Here is a 21,777-nt window from a genome sequence, read left to right as displayed (position 1 = left end):
AGATTTACAAATTTGTATAATGGTGCGTTTACACAGAAAGATTATCTGACAGATTATCTGCCAAAGATTTGAAGCCAAAGCCAGGACCAGACTATAAACAGAGATCAGTTCATAAAGGAAAGCCTGAGATTTCTCCTCTTTTCAAATCCACTCCTGGCTTTGGCTTCAAATCTTTGGCAGATAATCTGTCAGATAATCTCTGTGTACCATAACTTTCAGTGGATTGGAAAAAATAAATAAATAAAATGCTGGCGTATTCCTTTAAGATCATAGTCCACAAAGCCACATGGTTAAACAGTATTATGAAAGGTTGTGCAATGATTTAATTTGCACAATAATGCAGATAAAAGCTCATAGTTTCATAACTAAGTGTTCTGCCATTCGTTGCAATATTATAAGCCCAGTAGTGAGCAGTATTTCCTCGCTGGGGTCCTGGGTTTAAATCCAAATTTTTTTTTTATTTAAACACTCCAAATACATACAAGATTGTGAGACCCATACGGAACAGAAGCGTTGGCACCATATAAGTAGGTCTTACATGGCGATTAAAAATGCGCAAATTTCTAGGGCTGCCTGGAAATCACAGATCCAGCCATTGGTCTCTTAGGTAGCAAAATTCAAGAGCCCAACGATCAGGTTTGGGTTTAGCCAAACTTAGGGTATTCCACGGGCCGATATGTAAACAAGCACCCACCTGCTAGATCGGCGCTAGTTTACTGGGCCTAGTCCACGGCCCGATAATAGTTTAGCAAGGGCTCCAGGGACATAGTTACCGATGTCCATGGAGCCCTTGTTGTTAAACAATCATTACCTCATTAGGCTGCAGGTCTTCTCCTCGGGTCCCGCGCGCAGCAACAGCTTTGACAGACCGCTAAGCCAATCACTGGCCGTGGCAGTCCCAGCCAGTGATTGGCTAAACGGTCTGTCAGCTCAGACAGGCCGCTCCAAAGCTGCTGCTGCGCGCGGGACCCGAGGAGAAGCAGAGCAGGAGAAGCCCTGCAGCCTGGTGAGGTAATTTAAGAAAAATAAAAAAAATAAAAATAAATCAGCCAATGACACGATCGCCTGATCGTTCTATTTCACGGAGCAATAATTGGCTGAATCAGGCCAATTGGCCGATTATCGCTCCGTGGAATAGGCCCCTTACTGTAAGTTCGCTCATATCTACTGGTGATTCTAGGTAGAGCAGTCATTCAAGGAAAGTAGAGAGGCACCGGAGACTTAAAGTAGTTTGTAAAAGTAGAACCCCCCTTTAAATGGCAGCCTTAGCCATAGATCATTAACAAAAATATTCAAAGTGTAAAATAAAAAATAAAATAAATAAAAAAACAGACCTCTACCATATAAAAGGTTGTGAAATATAAATATATTTTAATAGTTGCTACATTGAAATATTGTACAGGTACAAAAACAGACAAAAAGAAGTAGTATTGTATGGTCCGAAGTGAAAGAAATACAGAGCAGTCAGTATACAATGAACCCATTATACATATCAGAACCCAATGGAAACAATTTAGTGACTGCCCTATACATATTTCTCGCCTTTATTTTTATTTTTTAAAGTGAACCTAGCGCCAATATTGATGAGCCATATGTAGTGTTTTGTCAGGAAATAGACAAAATGTGTTTAAAAAAAAACAAAAAAAAAAAACAACCACTCATTAAAAGGAACATGTCACTTCACAAATGCAGTGCAATCTGGGGGCAGGGAGTTAAACAGAAGAGGCCGAGCAGATTGATATATAGTTTTATGGGAAAAGATTCAGTAGAACTAGTAAGTCCTTAATCTAAGCTTTTGCTTATTCTGGGCTTAAGAGTCCAGGGGGTGGGGCTACATCAGTGACAGTTATTTAAATTTATTTAAACATGTCAATATAAATTAGGACCGCCTCTAAACAGAAACCAATGTGAATAAATTACTAGTTATATATAATTTTATGGAAAGGATTTAGTATATCAATCTGCTCAGCTAATCCAGCTCTATAACATGCCTACAGAGTGGACTTCATTGTAATATGACAAATTCCCTTTAAAAGAATCTGTCACCTTCAAATCCCAGAACAGCGATCAGTAAAATACTGTATATATTTTGGAAGAAACCGTATTTACTTGTGTTTTCCCCCTATAAAAAGGAGGTAAAGAGGGTCGTACCCGAAAAGTTCATGCACAGAGAGCAAGTTACAGCTTGGCAATGGCCCTTTAAGCCGCACTTAAAGGGGATTCTCGGAGGAAACAGTCTCATTAAAGAATTGGTCCATTGGATATTTTATTATTCCTCCTACCAAGGGTATTAGAAAAGAGGTTTCTGAACATTTTCTGATCAAGACCAATAGAAGAGGCGTCAGGTTCACTTTAAAATGCCCTTGGTAAATACAAATATATATAATACATATGTACACAGACGTTAATATGAAACATTAAAGGGAATTTAAATTAAAAAAAACATTTATTAAAGGGAGACCAAAAAATAAAAAATAAAATTCTACAATCAATATTACAAATTCTATCCAAATCTAACATTTTCTATAAAATACATTTAAATGCATCAGAATTTTAACATTTTATTATTCTCTTTTAAAAAAAAAAAATATCTTGAAATATTTCAAAGAGTTCTATGACTACAAGTCAACATTTCCCCATATAAAGTATAGTGACAGTTTAGGCACATCCATACCCAGGTACTTATAGACTCACACGCACACACGAAGGACACTCGCTCGGTAGAAAAAGCAGACTTGGCACCCACTAAGGATCCGCTGTACCTCTCATTTAGAAATATCCATAGAAAAATGGCAGTTCATTGTAGTTCTTGGAAGAGAGACTGGGTGAGGTATAGTTAGAATTCGTCCATGGATAGAACATGCTTGCATACAGACCCCATCACCACCCCCCTATATTTAGTGGCCGCTCCCAAATTGAAGGCAACTTGGTCTTTCTTGGGTATTAGCTCAAGACCAAACCAATTACAATATTCCACTTACAGTATATACCTGAAATAGCCTTAATCTTTAGACAAACATACATGAAACTTTCAAGGGAACCAGTCATGCTGCCCGAACCACAAGTTAATGGGGCGGTCCACGGAGGCTTCTTCCCGCCCCCAGCCCTGATCAATTGATCTCCCCATCTTTGGGTATAGAGAGAAAACTATTAAAGGCTAAGGGTTGGGAGAAGACCCCCCCCCCCCCCCCCAAATGACTTGGTTTCAGCAACATGATCAAGTGATAACCGGTCCTCTTTATTATAAAAAAAAAAAAAAAAAAATCTAGATCCTGGAAGACAAATAGAAAATATCCCATTAAGCAGAGATCCTTAAATTACAGGAAATATGCATATTAGCATTTGCAACAAAATTACCACAAAAAAAAAGTTAAGTTAAACGTCCACTCTTTAAATGTAGTGTATTTAACTCCATAAAGCATCCATTTTTATTTCACAAAATGGCCTCTGTAGGCGAGAGCACCTGGAATTTCGATATGAAATAAAACGTTCTCTGGAAAAATGCTGGCAAATTTCATTTGGTTAAAAAAAAAAAAAAAAAGAAGCTTATTTTTCCTTTCGATATATATATTTAGACTGGGTGAGCTGTAGCAGTTTTGATATTGGGTCATTCAACAAGGTGGTTTGATTTCTCAGCTCTGCGATGCATTTCAAAGTCTGAACAACAGTCAACAGGGTCCGCGTGAAGCCTATGCTTCGATTGTTGGCGCCTTCTTGTAGATGGGTTTTTTCACCGTGTCGTAGGCACTGTCGCCTTTCTTGTTCTTCCTAACGTGCATTACGAGCAAGACAATGATGACGGCAAAGACCAGGCCAACCAGTGCACCGGCAACGACAGCTGCAAAAAAAAAAAAAAAATTATTGATTTTTTACCCCCATAGTTTTGGTAAAGATAACAAGTTATAAAAGTTTTATACAAGTTTCACCAAGAAAAGAGAAAATTTAGTGTCTTCAAGTAATCATACAGCACGGTCATGCACTTTCATACTATCGTAGATTCTATCATGTCTCTAGTAGAGATGAGCAAACCTTAAGCACTCTTAGGTTCGTCCGAATCCAGGTGTGCCGCATTTGATTACCAGTGGCTAAAGTTGGATGTAGCCCTAGGGAGTTCTGGAAAACACGGTTACAGCCTATAGTCTATGGCCATATAAAAAGGTTTTCAAGGAAGCTTTAGGGAGGCATCCAACTTTTTCAGCCACTAGTAATCAAATGGCGCAAGCTCAGGTTACGAAGAAATTGAGCATGCTTGAGGTTTGCCCATCTCTAGTCTCTAGCAATATGAGAAACATAGCTTCTAGGGCAGAATGGTTCCATAGCTATAATATCCAATTGACCCAAACGAATGAACCAGCTGTGAACATGGCCTTCAAGGGTTTGGTTCTTTCTTAACACACAATTTTTGCTGAATGCTCCTCAAAGAACTACAGCATGCAGCTCCATATATAAACCTTGTCGGGGATACCACCTGCAAGAGGACTTCCTGATATTTTCTGGACAATTAAGGACGTAAGAAAAAAAAAAAAAAAAAAAAAAAAAAAAAAAACACACACAACTAATTTTATGAATGACTAACAAGTCACAATAAGAGGAAGGAACCCATCTGTTAATAAATCCTTGAGGAATCACAACATCCGTTCCTTCCGCTTAATGAATAGGTGACAACACAACAACGCTCTTGTTTATCTATTTTTGGCGCAATTCAGCACAGGTGGATTTCAATAAATATACAATAATAAAAAGAATATAGGGCTGTGAAGAGTCCAAGGCTTACCGATGACTACTTCTGTCCTGCTTAAGAAGTTTTGAGAGGTGACGGGCATGGCGATTTTATTTGATATATCTTCGTCAGGCATGAGTTCCCGATTTGGCACTATATCGTTGTTCTCTTGGTCGACCTCATTAGAAATCTTTTTCTCAATGAAGCCTTCTTCGATGTCATTACCAAGAGTAGTCTGTAGGCGCAAGAAAATCATAGATTAAGACACAAGTCTTAGCTAGAAATAGGATATCTTAAACTAAGCAATCCTAAAGAGAGGTGAACTTCGCTCACTTGATAATACATGGAGGGAGCTCAGGGTTTTACATAACTCAGCCCAAGTGTAGGCTCATTCTACTAAGATATCTAACACAGATTTACATGGAGAACCGAGCACTTACTATGGGTGTGTCCACGGTTGATTCAATGTCATCTTCATCATCCTCACTATCGTCTTCACTATCGTCTTCATCTGAAAAGATTAAGATCACGTTAGTATGAACTTTAAAGCCTTGGCTACATTCATTGACCATAAAAAAAAAAATAAAATAAAAATCTGTTACACCGACATAGGTCATAGCTCTCTAATCAAACTAGATTTTTGCACCTGGAAAGATGGCTAGTCTCTTGTAACAGCCTTAAGAATAGGAAGGCCGCTACGTTTCCTTTAAGCGTCAGCATGTTTACTCATCACACAAGTTCCTCGGGTAGGCCAACATCTTGTTTTACCAAGTCTTCTATAACCACACCTTGTTTGTTTTTCCTATGTATTTATACGGCAGATATGTTTAAACACGTCGAGGCTGATTGATCTGAGTAGCGTATATATTCTACAAGAAGAGAATGGGAGGCTTGAGCCAAGTATTTTGTGTATGGCTTTACAGTCACTCCACAAAAAAAGTCCGCGCCCCCCCCCCCAAAAAAAAAAAAAAAAAAAATTTTTTTTTTAAAAATTCACGTTACAACATATCCAGTCAGTCAGGGTCAGAGGATTCCATAGACTTAATATTGAAGACTGTGTGCTGCCATGAAAGCAAAGCAGGGAGCAAACACTTACATATCCGAATTGGTGGGGGTCTAAAAAAAGCTGACCCTGACCAATCAAAAAGTTTCTAAGACATGTTAAAAGTAGTTTGTTTTTTTTTACCCTTTTTAGTACTATCCTTTTTCCATTAGGTACATGCACACCCAGCCAACCCCCTAAGAATAGGAGACAGCCATTGGCCAGCTGACTATTTGGACGATGGCTATTAAAGGAGTCTAGCCTAATACTATCAAAAAAAGATCAAATTCAAATACCTGAAAAACCGGACCCAGAGCCTTCTAACGAGTCTTCCTCATCATAGTAGTCAGTATAAATATCTTCATCATCCGCCCCAGAGGATTCAATCAGATCATCGATTACTACATTTGGGTCCATCAACTCTGTTTCTCGAATCTAAAATAAAAAAATAAAAAAAAAATCCATTAACTTCGATTGTCAAAGAAATTCTACAATAATCTAACATCACTAAGTGGCGGATGAGAACATTGAGAGGTAAAACAAGGTAAACCACAATGGGATGCGAAGAACGGTTGGCCTAAGCCTTGGGGTCTGGTGATGAAATAGTTAATATGGCCAGCACATAAGCCATATACTTCCCAAGGAGATTTTATTTCAATTATTAGAACAGGTTGGTGTAGAAGTTTCCTTTACTGCGACGTGTAATGCTACAGCCACACCTGCTTTACTGGACGCGCCTAGAGAAGTATGTTGCATGTAATAAAAAGGGACAACGTTGCTGAAGACACGACAAAGGAGGTGAAGCAACAATAGCAATACTCTTTATAATGTATAGCCCGAATACATAAAATGGCTACTAAAAAAAAAATAAAAATAAAAAAAAAATACCAATTTGAGTGGTTCTCCGCATCATACAGAATGATTAAAGGGGTTAAAGGGAAAAAAAAAAAAAAAAAAAAAAAAAAAAAAAAAAAAGAAGAAGATGGCTCAACTCTAACAAGGCCAAACAAAGCTCAACAAGTTTCACGTCCATTCTTCCAGTTTCTGGTCCCAGAGTATGGGTAATTTGGGTGCCATAATCTGATGCCATACACATGCTTGTGTTGATCTTTACTCTGTAAAAGCTCATGGGGCTCCGCCTCTGGCAGATGTGCTAGCTTCTGAAACACGCCATATATGTAAGCAATGCCCTGTACATTTTCCAAAAACCTTGCTTCCTTGCCCACTGGAGACTAGTATTTTGCAATCCACTGCTCTTTGCCGTAGCCTCCTGACGGCTATTTGTATTGCCTGAAGAGTAAGTCACACTCTTTGCTACATGTTGGAAACTCCTGGTAATTCTCCAAATTTGCACAACAAACTGGTCTGAGCTCAAACAGAAAGTTCCCCCCCCCCCCCCCCCCCAAAAAAAAAAAAAAAAAAAAAAAAAAAAAAAAAAAAAGTTTTGCACAGACGTGGAAGAAACGCATTCAATGGCAACACAGACTTTAAGGCCAGGCTCCACAGTCTACCAGGATAGCCGCGGGATACCATTACAACACAGAAAAGGGATGTCTTATGGGCTTATCACATGGGTTGCCCTTCAATTCAAACAAAAACAATTCAAGACTGCCATGAAGCTCTATGAGCTCATTTAAAGGGAACCTGTTGTATTACACCACTTTTTCAGCATGTTATGGGGCAGGAGGAGCAGAGCAGATTGATATATAGTTCAGTGGGGAAACTTTTAGTATTAGTCATTTTATTAATAGAAATCTCTAGGCAGTCAGTGATTGGCAGGACCGCCCACTTGACTACTTAGCATGAACAAAGATTTCCATAAATAAAATTATAAAACTGTATTTTTACAGTGATAGGATCCCTTTAAAAGAGATTCTGCAGGAGATAGTGAGCAGGGAGGATGAGAACTTAAGAAAAGTGAAAATATAGAAGGGGACTAAGCAGCACCAACACCATATATAACAACCTCATTGACCTGCGTTATACCCATGAGGACAAAACCATTACATTAAATTTTATCAGTCCTGAGCAGGAAGCCCGGCTTTGATAGGGAAAACCACAGCTTTCAAGGTTAGAGAAACCTCAAAAATCTTAGCAGAAAAGGAACAAAGAACTTATTATACGGCCGAGACGAGAGTATAAAGGGAGAGACTACTGTAACAGACGTGACTATACTGTGCCTCTGTAACGATTTGTTAATGGCAATGTAAACTTGTACTTGTTTTTCTGTGTATTTTAATCGCCGAGATAATATTTAACTCTAATGGGAGATAAACTGCACCCAGCAAGGTCACCTCATGGGACACGGTTCGAAAAGCTGCAGCAAACAGGTCCGAGCCATGAGACATCAGCTCCGCGTCTGGTTTACACATTAAACATCACTGGCCAGGTGAGAGAAGAGAACCGCACAGATTCAATTAACCTATTAGGGGAGGGAGAATTTTAAATACTTTCTCTCTCTCTCTTCCCCCCCCCCCCCCCCGCATGTCTTTATAGCCCTCTGCTTTTCGACCTATTTTGCTTCCGTATGTGGAAACTCACTTTTTTGTCCTTTATTCCCGCCACAGAAATACTGGTTAAACTGGTCAGAAAAAAAAAGGGTTATGCAAAAACTTATACGTAGGGAACATGGCCTGAAAGAAATTTTCAAAGAAAGAAGTCTTTCTAAAAATAATTTATATTAATATCACAGATCAGCCATCTTGTTCGGCTTTGTTCAGACCCGCATACTTCGGACTTGATTTTGGTCTGTAACAATGCTGGATCACACACACACACAATCAGAAATATTTAAAGGGAACCTGTAACTTTAAAAATGCAGCCTAATCTGCAAACAGCATGATGTAGAGAAGGAGTAGCTGAGCAGATTGATATAGTTTTGTGGGGCTTACTTTTCAGTATGCACATAAATCTTCTAATTCTGCACTAAGTAGTCAAGTGGGTGGTCCTAATAACACTTACTGATTAAGGCCACCCACTTGACTGCTTAACTCCCCACAAACTATATATCATTCTTCTCAGCTCCTCCAGCTCTAGATCATTATGCCTGTAGACAGGACTGCATCAACATGAAAGATCCACTTTAATGGTGCGTTCACACCTACAGGATCTGCAGCTGATTTTCTGCAGCAGATTTCATTTAAATAACTGAACACAGCATCAAATCTGCTGCAGATCCTGTAGGTGTGAACGCACCCTAAAGTCAACTATGGTCAATGAATTTTTTAATAATCTTGTGTATGGCCAACAGATAACATTTTTAGTATGTCAAGGTTGATTCTAGAAACTAGACTAAGGACTAAGCTTTTTTTTCTTTTTCTTTTTTACTTATTTCTCTTTAAATAAAGTAATCCATACCATAGGTACAATAGCTAAAAGAACAGAATGGACATGGCGGGATGAAAGACATTCCTTTTGAACGTCTTTAGCACAGTTAAGAGATCAAAGCTTCTGCGTGAAATAGTATAGACCTTTGCCTTGACCTTGTAGAAATGCTACCTGATACATTGTTACACCTGTGCAGGTAAGGGGGGGGGGGGGGGGGGGGCGGGCGATGTTGCCGTTTTGCCTGATTTATATGGCTGTTTCACAGACGTTCTACCTATATATCTAAAATGGTTTGTTAGTTTTACAAAACACAAAAGAATATTCATTTGCTGCCACTTGTTTGCTTACAAGGTGGCACCTGTCCCACTGTACAGCATTCAGGTATTCAGCATCTATTATGAATAAATAATACTTTGCTGGTCTGTTAGTACTAGAAATATTTATTAAGACTACATCAATGAGGAATGGCGAGCCAGAAATATTTATAAAGACTATATCAATAAAGAATGGCGAGCCAGAAATATTTATAAAGACTGTATCAATGAGGAATGGCGAGCCAGAAATATTTATGAAGACTGTATCAATGAGGAATGGAGAGCCAGCATCCCCGCATCACAGAAGGTCATAAATAGTAGGGGGGTTCGGAGACGGATGTGGATTTCTAACTGTAAAAAGCTGGAAATTCCCCCCCTTTAGACCCACACGGCGCGGCCTTTGGGAATGCTCTGTACGCAGGCAGCTCATCCTATAAATAGCCAATTTTTTGTATTTGGGAATTTCACAGATGGTCGAAGAGATATTCCAATTAAAGAACCGAGCTATATATCTTGCCATAAAGCCAAAAAGTCTGCTTCCATAAAAGGCCTTCAGTTTTTACATACAGCAATAGGAGGAGGAGGGGGGAGGGGAAATAAAAATAAATTAATGCTGATAAAGTCACAGCCATGGGCTTCTTGTGATATATTCCAAGTTCACGCAAGTTATAGTTAGCACGTCACCCATGACTCCCACAGTCTAAAGATATAGGATGCAGAAAGTTAACATGTTCCTTGAAGCTTTTGCATCAGCTCGTCTGTCGACTTTAGCTACAAAAAGGTCAAGATGAGAGCCAAGTGCCAAGTCAGACCTCAAGCAAGAGAATGCAGAAACTATTTCACACCAATCTGGGGCACCCACATCATATCGATCTAAGAGTCAAGCCTACATACAAAAAAAAAAAAAAAAAAAAAAAAGCATTGAATACAGCAGAGTATTCTAATGCTCCCATAGCTGTAGACAAGGACCAATGTTAACCCCACATGGTTCTTGGAAATCCAACGTTTCATGTGAGTTCAGGAGCTGTGATCACAGCACTGAAATAAGAGATGAGCTGTGAAATCGAAGTTTTCCTGAGTCGACCCTTGTCTTCATTCTTGACTGACATAAAGAACCTTCTTTAGGGATGAATCAAACTCTGTAGAATCGATGCCCGGGGGGGGAAACCGCTTCCTGCCTGCATGGTTCCTGAGCTCATAGGCCTGTCTGTACTTGCTGTAAAGAGGATATGATGATAATGGCGCATTAGCACACAGAGTTTATGATGCGAACATTAGGAATCGTAAATATGACTTCACCACCACCACAGGGTATTTTAGGTTAATCTGATAGAAATTTCCTCCTGATAGTCTATGTAATGTGACACACCTCCGTATAACTTACAGACTGATGCTGCCTAAGAGCCACATCCATGATAAACAAAAGGCTGTAGAATAGGGGGAAAACTCAGGAGACCACCCAAATTGACTTTGAAAAGTGGTCTATGAGGGGGCTCTCAATTTCTCAAAGATGTCAAGTATATTATATAGGGTAGGACCAAAAATCATAGGAAATCCGGTCTAGATAAAATTTGTGCACCAACTTAGTGTCTATCCAGGGATGAAGTTTTTTTTGTTTTTTTCAAATATGTCTGAAAGTCATGTAAAGTAGTGAAACTCACCTACTCTGATCCCCCACAACTGCCATTCCAATGGATCCACTGGCAAACACTGCTTCTTTCTGGTTCTTGTGCCTTACCCCCACAGGAGCGGTCTGCTCGGCCAGTCACTCACTGCAGGGATATCCTGCCACAGTCCGTAACCGGTCTAGCAGGCAGTTTCTCAAGGATGACATGACACCAGAGCCAAGAAGAAGCTGCGACTTGGAGGGATCAAGGAAGGAGAGTCACTTATTTATTCACCACTAGACATGAGCGAACCAGGTTCGGGTTCGAGTCGATCCGAACGATCGGCATTTGATTAGCTGGGGCTACTAACCTTGGATAAAGCTCTAAGGTTGTCTGGAAAACATGGATACAGCCAATGACTATATCCATGTTTCCACATAGCCTTCGGCTTTATCCAACTTCAGCAGCCACTGCTAATCAAATGCCGAAAGTTCGGGTTCGGATCGACTCGAGCATGCTCCAGGTTCGCTCATCTCTATTCACCACTCCCAACCATATATTCATTTTTATTATCCTTGGCCAACCCCTTTAAAAGCAGGAAACCTGAAGAGTATAATACGTCAAGACCGCCATATTTTGGTTGTATCAATGTCTATTGTGAACTATGGTCTGAAGTTGTAACATGTCTCCATTGGAAGCTGTGTAAGGAGACTTATCAGCCTTGCGATATTACTAGAGGAACGTATACAACAGAAGCAGTTGGCCCTCTTGTCGTCTAGTAAGTAGGAGATACGACCACGTCTAAATGACCGGTCACCCTAATCCCAGTTCTACATTGTGAAGAAAATGGAGACTACACTGATGAGATTTCTTGTCATACACAAGTTCTCAGCAAACAGATCCTAATTTCCTGTTTCCAATAGAGGCAAAATTAACACTTTCCTAAATAAATGACTAAATAATTAAAGTGTCTGGGGTAGAAAATCAACCTCATTGTCTGCCCTCCGCCCCATTGACTCTACCTATCAGTAATGAGTCAGCTGTTTGCATGTAATCAACAATCCCCGCATGGTTCCAGCTCTCCGCAAAGTCATTTGCACACCAATGGCCACTGTCTGGAGGGGACAGGACCAATGTAGACAAGGCACGTAGGCATGGTCCCTGTATTTGCCTTATCCCCCCCAGGATGTGACATTATGCTGAAAAAAAAAAAAAAAAAAAAAAAGTGTCTTAAAATTCTTCCTTTGTCCAAAGATCTGTTGCTTTAAAAAATATATATTGTCTACGAATGAATATCCAGTTATTGGCCGACAATCTCTACACAGAAGGGGCATAAAGAGAATATATGTACCACCACCTAGGTGCAAGGAGCCCACCATATCAAGCGACAAGCTAGAACACAATTGTCTTTGGAAGATATCACTTCCGAATATTCCCTCTTGACATAACATCGAGGGCCCATGGGAAAAGCTGTAAAGTTATGGTGTAAACAGGAAACAATGTACAATAGTAAATGACATTGCTTCAAATAAAGTAGAAGGAGGAAGCAGCTTATCAAACCTTATAAATAGCTGCACACTGCTATAACCCGTAGACACCCGGGAGCGCCATACCACCAGCTCATCCCATAATCCAACTGGTATCTGTTTAGCCAACAATCACACATTTAATATAATCAAGGTCTTTGTTCCACGTGACGAACCCGGTCAAAACAAAGTTGCAGGAGACACGTGAACTGGTACGTGTGCGCATACAACTATATAACTTGCTGGTGGTGAAGAGGGGAAATTCCAGTAGATCATAGGGACTATATAGGTTTATGCAGTAAAATAAAATTATAGGGGATTTTTTTTTTTTTGGGGGGGGGGGGGGTGCAAACACCTGTTCTAACAAAAGCCAGGTACACTACAGAGCTAGTCTCATCGATATCAAACTGTTAAAACGCATTCAGTTGCACAATCAGGTGTTTCCACTGTGAGAGAAAGGTACTTTTCCACTAAATAAGGTAACTAGACACCTGCAACTGTACGAACATCTTACAAGACTTGTTAGACCACATGTGAAGGAGCAGAATGCTTCCAGAAAACCTCAGAAGGACTGTCACATGTCAAGGTTCAAATGGAACAGCAGTGTCCGTGTATGTAGGGTGCCTAGTTCAATGGTATTACCAAAGCAGTCTTCGTACCATGGTAGACTCTTCCATCCACAACAAGGAGCATCTGATGCAATATAGCATTATGTAAGAGTAACCTTCACGTCAGATAAAGGAACGCTTCTGGACATGACAGAAGACAAGGTCAGATGGTGGCAACTTACAACTTTTTCCGGCTTACTCAAAGTCAACCAAATAGTCATTGTGGTCAAACTGCATGGTGCCACCAAAGTAGCTCAGCATTGGTTTAGGGATTTATTACTTGCTCTGAACATTGGTTAGGCAGGTGGTATGTCTCACAGTAATATTCAGATGATGCTTGGGCCCAAGGTAACATCCACTTGCCATAAGAGAAAACACACTCCAGACCAGACCACCATCTACTGCTCCATTGTCCAGTTCAGATTCCCACTGTAGTTGCGTTGGATAGTGGTCAGCATGCACTGCGTGTCCCGACACCTCCTACCATAACCAAGCTTCTTTCCGTTTGGTTTGTATAGAATGCCAAAGAGCACAACCGAAGCATGCTTGAGTCCAACTGTTTGGCATTTGAATACTGGTGGCTTAAATGGGTTATCCAGTGCTACTAAAACATGGCCACTTTCTTCCAGAGACAGCGCCACTCTTGTCTCCAGCTTGGGCGGGGTTTTGCTGCTCAGTTCCATTGAAGTGAATGGAGCTTAATTGCAAACCGCACCTGAACTGGAGACAAGCGTTGTGTTGTCTCTGAAAGAAAGCGGCCATGTTTTTGTAGCAGTGGAGAACCACTTTAAGTTGCATGCAGCCCTAGGAAATCCTGGAAAACATGGATACAGCCTATAGCTGTATCCATGTTTTCCAGGACTCCCTAGGCCTAGCAACCAACTTTTCCAGCCATCAGTAGTCTAACGACGCACACTCCCAATTGCGCTAATCTCTAGCGATTCTATACAAACGTCAGCAACCAAAGTTCAAGAGGGTCTTCCAGGTAGAGAGAGAAGATGTAGAATAGAACGATTTTCAATGACACCACATGTACTGTGATGGACTGGGAGGACTGGTTATGATGACATTGCTATCATGCAATTTACTAGGAATAAATAGTCATTAAAAAAATATTTCAAACTGGAGCATGACCTAGACACGTCCTGTAGTGATTTATTCCCCAAGTAGCCATATTCATTTTTTTTTAGCCAAACAAGCTTTACTTGTTGGATCTACTTCCAGCCCCATCAGATTCTGCAGCACATTGCACTGTAATATTACGCTCTGTCGGACAAGAAAGCATGAAAGACGCTGGTCTAAGTAAATACATGTACAGCTAAGTGTACACAAAAGTCTAAAGGTTTGACGTGGTCAGGATGTGAAGCATGAAAGGCAGCATAATAGGTGCACAGGCCCGGGCTGTTTACTCGCCATGTGAGGGCACCTGGAATCCTGGGGTTGCACACAGCCCTGCATTCTCCTGGGGCAGAACAAAAGGAGCTCAGGAAGCTCGGAGTCTTCCACAACACTTCTTAGAGGCCTAGAAGAATACAGCAGCTGTTCGCTGGCGCTGCGGATCGTCGTGCCCCTGTGAAATAGCTAAGGGACGGGCCAGGCACGTAGGTGATGTTCAGCTTCTTAAAGTAGTTACTGACCTGAGCAGTCATTAGTCACTTGGAGGGTGTATACAGCTATGCATACGTACACGGCCACCCCTCCTATATTTGTAGAAGGAGCAATGATATAGGCTGTAAATACCCACAGTAAAAGCTGAATCAGTGCCAAGTAATAGGTGATGGGTGTAGTATTGGGAACTAAGATGGTGTTTATTCAGGTGAACTGTATGCAACACTGACTAATAAAAGTCCTAAACGATGCAATGGCGGCCATGTCGTGTCCAAGTGACAGATTGAAGACAGACGCAAGTGCTGAGCCAATAGGGAAAATAGCCAAACTGGCCGCACACCTTGTTGATGATAGATGCTCCATAGACATGAGGAAAGAAGACGACCATGGTCTATCTACCTGGATGAAAGGATTGGCATTAAAATGTACACATTAGGCATGTTGGAAGACCCCCATGCACACAAGATAGTCGACTAGTTTGGCATTATGAGAGTAGTCACCTTCACTAGACCTTGAAAAGACACTTCAGGAGTAGTAACATCCACCATCATGAGGCGTCTACAAGTGAGGGCCACCACATATGTTGGAGTGGGATGAGAGATTCCAGTAATAAGAGGCCATGCCTAGCCAAAGATGGAGCTGCCCCTATTTATGATAGGGAAAACTAGCTTGGGGGAAGGGGGGCCCACCAACACCTAGAGAAAAGTTTGTTCTCTGAATAAGTGGATGGTGGCCTGTAGAGATGAGCGAACCTCGAGCACACTAGGGTACGTCCGAACGTGATCACTCTGCATTTGATTACCAGTGGCTAGAGTTGGATACAGCTCTAAAGCGGCCTGGAAAACATGGATACGGACATAGGCCATGGGCAGGATCCATATTTCCCAGGACTCTCTAGGGCTGCATCCAACATCTCCAGCCACTGGTTCAGAGTTCAGGTGAACCCCAGCGTACTCAAGATTTGCTCATCTCTAGTTTATTCTTTACGGGGCTTCAAAACATTGCCAAGCACAGAGCTCAGTGACCGGACGCCCCATAGAGAATGAAGCACAGGCCATGCACTGTGCTCTGCTCATTCAGGAGGGTCCCAGCGGTCAAACTATATATCCCCTACCCTGTACTACATACAGCCAATAGGAAAGTTCACCGAAAAGTTCTTGTATTTCTGGATTCTAAACGGCTGAGAACCAATAATCAGAAAAGCTGTTGGGGGGGAGCAAATCCCTGCAACGGAAATGATCTTTTAAGTAAAACACTTTCTTACCTCATAAAGCACGATATCATTTATATGCAAATGCGGCAGCCCCACAGAGAACAATGACCCCAGAGGGGCCTCACTCTATAGGCGCTCAGCTTTTTTTTTTTTGAACTGGCGCATTGACTTTGTAAGGCTGGTTGTTGTTTTGAACTGGTACAATTCAAGGTTTTTTTTCTAGACTCGCTGGAGCATATGTCAAAGCATAACCCCGTCCATAGCTGACTGCATCCTAAAGAACCCACAGGCTTCCCAAGGCTCAGATCACAAGTGCTCCCCCCCTTATAGTTTAATATTTAACTCCATCTTACAAACCAGTGACCCCCCAACTATCCACAAACTGTACTGTCTGCAGGAAATCCTCTCCTAAAATGGACATACTTCCCAGGAACTTTCCCAGGAAAAGCTGTTTCTGACGTTACGCAAGACAGGAGGGTGTATGTCGCAACACTAATGTACCAAAGACATTAAAGTCATCTATGAGGGAACGGTGACGACTGACTCACAAACTTGTTTATCATCCAACAAACACGTAGAAAAGAGACAGGCGAGCGGAGTCACAGCTGGAGTCCCCAAAAAGCAGAGTTATGCGAGCGTTCCGGAAACTTGGCTCCCTAAATCCCTCCATGTTTATCCAAGCTCCTTGTTTTACATAACTACTTGACGGAGTAACAAAGACGCCAGCAACATCTGCTAATAAGACGGTCAAGGGGTTGCTTCATCCCACAGACAAGAGAATTCCTAACGCGAGCTGGAGTCTAAATATTAGAAGAGTCCTGCCCCTCGCCAAGAAGTTATTTGGCTCCAGAGCAAGAATGAGAATGAACGTGACGGACGCAAAACTTCCTGGGGCCTTCGGTGCAAGTGTCGTAAGGACGTGGATGAGGTCATGGAAGCGGCCCACCGGCAAACACAGCGTTACACCACACGCGTCTGGCGTCCAGGCAACTACAACCTCTAGGGGGCCTGCTGGGAGTTGTAGTTTTACAAGTAGGGAACCAGGGGATTAGTTTAACCCTAGCGCTTGCCTTTATGGTACTCTTAAAGGGGTTGTCCAGCGAAATCTCTTTTAAATCAACTGGTCTCAGAAAGTTATATAGATTTGTAATTCACTTCTATTAAAAAATCTCAAGTCTTCCTATACTTATCAGCTGCTGTATGTCCTGCAGGAAATGTTTTATTTTCACTCTTGACACAGTGCTCTCTGCTGACATCTCTGGCCAAGACAGGAACTGTCCAGAGCTGGAGAGATTTACTATGGGGATGCATAGAAAACCAGACAGAGCTCCTGTCTCGGCCAGAGATGGCAGCCGAGAGCACTGTGTCAGACTGAAAATAAAACATTTCCTGCAGGACATACAGCAGCTGATAAGTATGGGAAGACTTGAGATTTTTTAATAGAAGTAAATTACAAACCTATATAACTTTCTGATATCAGTTGATTTGAAAGAAAAAGATTTTCGCCTGACAACTTGGGGGTTCAATGGAGGTCGTAGTGTTCTTACAGAAAGCCACAGATTAGGGATCCCTATTATAGCAGAACAGATATGATATTGCCAGATCCATTGCCGCACAATGATTATAATGTGGACAGTCAAGTTTCTGTTAAAAAAAAAAAAAAAAAAATACTGTAGATACTCATACCGAGTGAGACAGGAGAACACGGACACTCCTGTATAGGACAAATAATGGCGAACGCAAACCCAATGACGACAACCTTCACGCATGGCGATTTCCGACCACACGGCCATTACACCTCCGATCGGCGCGCCATTATATCTGTACACATCCATAATAGATGACAGGATATTATCCTAAGAGAAGTCACGTGAATAAATTATATTCTCCATTTCCTGTCCTGATACAATGAAGCCCCTTGAAGGCATCAAGTAGGGGGGGGGGGGGGGGGCTATAATAGAGGAGACGCCATAAGTCACATATATGGGGAAGGGGGGGCAGAACATCATCCACAGCCCATTAGCCAACCGAAATACATCCACAAGGGGGGAAAGAAAAGGTGCTGGAATTCCTCGTGAACAATGGGATAGGTCAGGGTGCGAGGCTCACGCTTGGAGGTTCAGAGAGCGCCCAGACACAAGAGAAGAGACAGCCTTTTAAATGGAGTCTCTTTCACTGAGACATTCCAGTCCCACAGCTCAATGGTCACATCCCTGGGGGCAATGACCCTTGTATATCCCACCACATGTCATGGGGGGGCAGTATGCCCCCTGGCTGCTACAAAGTTACCACCCAGCAACCTGAGCACTCAACAAACCAAAGCCATCCTAGACTATAGTCCCCATAATACACACATAACAAGTCTATGACTTGCTGGGACTTGTAGTTCCACAATCACTAGCAAACAGGTTTCTCCACCTATACACAAGGACACTATATACAGCCACATAGCAGTGGAATGCGAGTTATGCGCTGCCCCCCTCTCTTTTCCCCCTTCCCCGCGCTTTTGTGCGACTTTTTCTCTGCGCCACTTACCGATTCTGCCGCAACTGCGCCGAGCAGGGCCCCGAGCACGAACAGCACCAGCCTCATGTTCATCCTAAATGGCGCTTGGTCCTCGAGAGACAATCCAAAAGTCCTCAGTGAGTGCGACAGGAAGCTTGATCTCCCCAGCTGCTGTGCGACTATCCCAGCGAACTTTACTACTCTCTAGTGTGTGTGTGAGTTACCTTCAAAGGATTTTTTATACGCTGTCTCCTCCCATTTCACTACACACAGTCCTCTCTCTCCCCTCCCCCCATTACCGGAATTTCCCTGTCTGGGAGTTGATTCATTTAAAGGGGAAATGACATAAGAGGCTTAGGTTTCACTAGTGACTTAGTGGAATTTTTTTTTCCCCGAGTCTTTTGTTTCGTGTGACATGAGGCAGCGTGAGGCCGGGCAGTGCTTTACGGCTTCACTTTCAGCTTTCACATTCACGGTGTATAGGAAGGGAAGACGGGCGCCGCTCTTCCGAGATATTCGGTGTTTGTCAGAATCTTTGGATAATAAACAATGTATCGGTCCGGCCGTTAGTGTAACGCTCTGGTGATGTCACTCTGCTGACGTTGCTTGGCAACAGACAGGACTGTTTGGAAAGAAACGATGAGCTGTTGCCTATAGCAACCTATAAGGATGCGGCAGTAGTCTTAAAATAGCTGATAAATGAGATGTGAATGCTGATTGGTTGCTGTAGGCATCTAGTCAATCAATATAATTATTAGGCATATATATTATATTTTTTATTATTTTTATTTTTTATTTATTTATTTGTTTAATAAACCTACCTGTTTGTTTAGAGTGAGTTCACATGTGGAAGCTTTTTCATGCTGTAGTTTTTTTTTTACCCTGCTTATTGGATTTTTTCCCCGCAGATCTCTATACATTTAAAGGGGTACTCCAAGCATGCAGATAGATATATATATATATATATATATATATATATATATATATATATATATATATATAAATATATATATATATATATATATATATATATATATATATATATATATTGTATATCGGAGTAGTGAGCCCAAACTGTTTCACAGCGTACCCTGAACCGGAACTCTCAGCATTTGACTCCCTGCAGAGGTTAGGGCCCTATTACACAGAGCGATGATTAACCGAATCGGGGCGATTCAGCCCATTATCACTCCATGTAATAGAAACAACGACCAGCTGATTATTTGCTCATCGTTGGTTTAGGTTTGGACCTAAAATCATTGGACGCCGACCGTCCATCTCTTCGTGTAATAGCGATGCACAGCCGAGGCAGTCCCGTCCTGTGATTGGCTGAGCGGCCTGTCTAGCAGATCGGCGCTTGTTTACTAAAATGATCGGGCTGTAGTCGGCCTGTATAAAAGGACCCTTAGAGGAAACCCCAGGGAATTCAAGTCCCCTATTAAACGCTACAACCACTACGGCTGAAACGGACTCATCTCGGCAGTTACAGCCGGCTCAGCCAATCACTGACTGCAGGACAATGGCATGGCCAGTGATCAGCTGAGTGGGTCCATTTACACAGAAAGATTATCTGACAGATTATCTGCCAAAGATTTGAAGCCAAAGCCAGGAATGGATTTGAAAAGAGGAGAAGTCTCAGGCTTTCCTTTATACCTGATCTCCGTTTATAGTCTGTTCCTGGCTTTGGCTTCAAATCTTTGGCAGATAATCTGTCAGATAATCTTTCTGTGTAAATAGACCCTAAGGGCCTTATTACACGGAATGATAATCAGCCCTATTGGGCCGTGTAATAAACACAACGATCAGCCGATGACAATCAACGACGTTCACATAGGTTTGGACCTATAATTGTCGGGCGTATGGCTACGTGTAATAGCGGTGCGCGGCAGGTGGCTGACGATAAGCAAAGTGCATACATTACCTATCCATGGTCCAGGGCTCCTCTTGCGCTCTGCTTCTCCCTCGGTCCCGTGCACTGCAGCTTCAGAGCGGCCTGTCTTAGCCGGGACCAGTGTTTGGCTGAGCGGCCTATCAGCTAAGACAGGCCGCTCTGAAGCTGCAGCGCGTGGGACCCCGGGGAGAAGCGGACTGCATGAGGAGCCCTGGACCATGGATAGGTAATGTATGCAGTTTAAGCAGTTTAATCGGCATTTGATTAGCTGGGGCTGCTGAACTTGGATAAAGCTCTAAGGTTGTTGTCACGGCCGCGGCGGCGTCCCGTGTTCCGGGCCGCCGCCGCGACCTCCTCCTGCCCCATGCAGCCGCCGGGGTCCTTGTGCAGGGACCCGGCGCTGCTGCTAGTTCGGCCCCTGGGGGCGCCTCACCTCTCCTCCGCTCCTGTCTCCGTCTGTGCCGGCCGGCGCGCGCGTCCCCGCCTCCTAGGGCGCGCGCGCGCCGGCTGTCTCAGATTTAAAGGGCCAGTCCGCCCTTAATTGGTTAGTTGCACCAATTACTCCCTATAAATCCCAGCATGCCCTGTCCCTTGTGTTGGAGCCTCTACATGCTTCCCATAGCGTTTGGCCCAGCCCCCTGTTGTTCCTGATTCCTATCCGCTACCTGGTCCCTAGTCCTTGTTCCTGGTTCCTGCTCCCCTGTCACTCCATTGCTCCTGTGTTCAGACTGTCACCTGCGGTTACGCCTTCAGACCTCTGCCAGCACCATCTCCTGCCTACTGCTCCTGCCTCGCCTCGCCTGCTGTCACTAGCAACCAAGCCAGGGGTAGCGACCTGGGGGTCGCCTGCCGCAGCAAGTCCATCCCGCCTTGCGGCGGGCTCTGGTGAAAACCAGCGGCCCCTTAGACTCCGCTCCCTGGTGAGGTTAGTGCCATCGCTAGTGACGGTCCAGTGGATCCACTACTCCAGGTGTTACAGTTGTCTGGAAAACATGGATACAGCCAATGACTATATCCATGATTTCCACATAGCCTTAGGGCTTTATCCAACTTCAGCAGCCACCGCTAATCAAATGCCGAAAGTTCGGGTTCGGATCGACTCCAGCATGCTCCAGGTTCGCTCATCTCTAACAAGCAGTTCATCACTACATAACAAAAAAATGACTAGTGTCGACCTGTCAAACTGTTTGGGTTCGGCAACGTTCTCCAACCCAGAACGTTCTTTATTTGATTGCCGGTGGCTGCAGAAGTTGGATGCTGCCCTAGAGCTGCCAGGAAAACATGGATACAGCCTATGGCCTATGGCTGTATCCATGTTTCCCAGGACTCCCTAGGGCGGAATCCAATTTCTGCAGCCACCGGTAATCAAATACAGAGCGTTCTGGGTTGGAGAACGTTGCCGAACCCAAACAGTTT

At 42.8% G+C, this 21,777-nt stretch overlaps 1 protein-coding gene across 1 annotated transcript; it reads right to left on the bottom strand.

Moving 5' to 3' along the window:
• Positions 1-1,351: 1,351 nt before the first annotated feature.
• Positions 1,352-19,014, bottom strand: LOC138772516 (syndecan 4-B-like). The gene is made up of 5 exons (XM_069952963.1): positions 18,501-19,014; positions 6,059-6,197; positions 5,161-5,231; positions 4,775-4,955; positions 1,352-3,838 (listed from the first exon to the last, which is right to left on the bottom strand). Exons 1-5 carry the CDS (start codon positions 18,561-18,563, stop codon positions 3,690-3,692), a joined length of 603 nt encoding a protein of 200 aa, XP_069809064.1. The 5' UTR covers positions 18,564-19,014; the 3' UTR covers positions 1,352-3,689.
• Positions 19,015-21,777: the final 2,763 nt, after the last annotated feature.

Source organism: Dendropsophus ebraccatus, chromosome 14 (assembly GCF_027789765.1).
Source record: "Dendropsophus ebraccatus isolate aDenEbr1 chromosome 14, aDenEbr1.pat, whole genome shotgun sequence".
Classification (NCBI taxonomy): domain Eukaryota; kingdom Metazoa; phylum Chordata; class Amphibia; order Anura; family Hylidae; genus Dendropsophus; species Dendropsophus ebraccatus.
The sequence above is the reverse complement of the archived record's forward strand: the minus strand, read 5'-3'. Positions and strand labels throughout refer to the sequence as shown.

Coding starts and splice junctions, on each gene's coding strand:
- LOC138772516 (XM_069952963.1), bottom strand. CDS start 18,563: ATGAACATGAGGCTGGTGCTGTTCGTGCTCGGGGCCCTGCTCGGCGCA. Junction 6,198..18,500: donor GCGCAGTTGCGGCAGAATCG/GTAAGTGGCGCA, acceptor TTTTTATTTTAG/ATTCGAGAAACAGAGTTGAT. Junction 3,839..4,774: donor CAGGACAGAAGTAGTCATCG/GTAAGCCTTGGA, acceptor TTTTTTTTGCAG/CTGTCGTTGCCGGTGCACTG.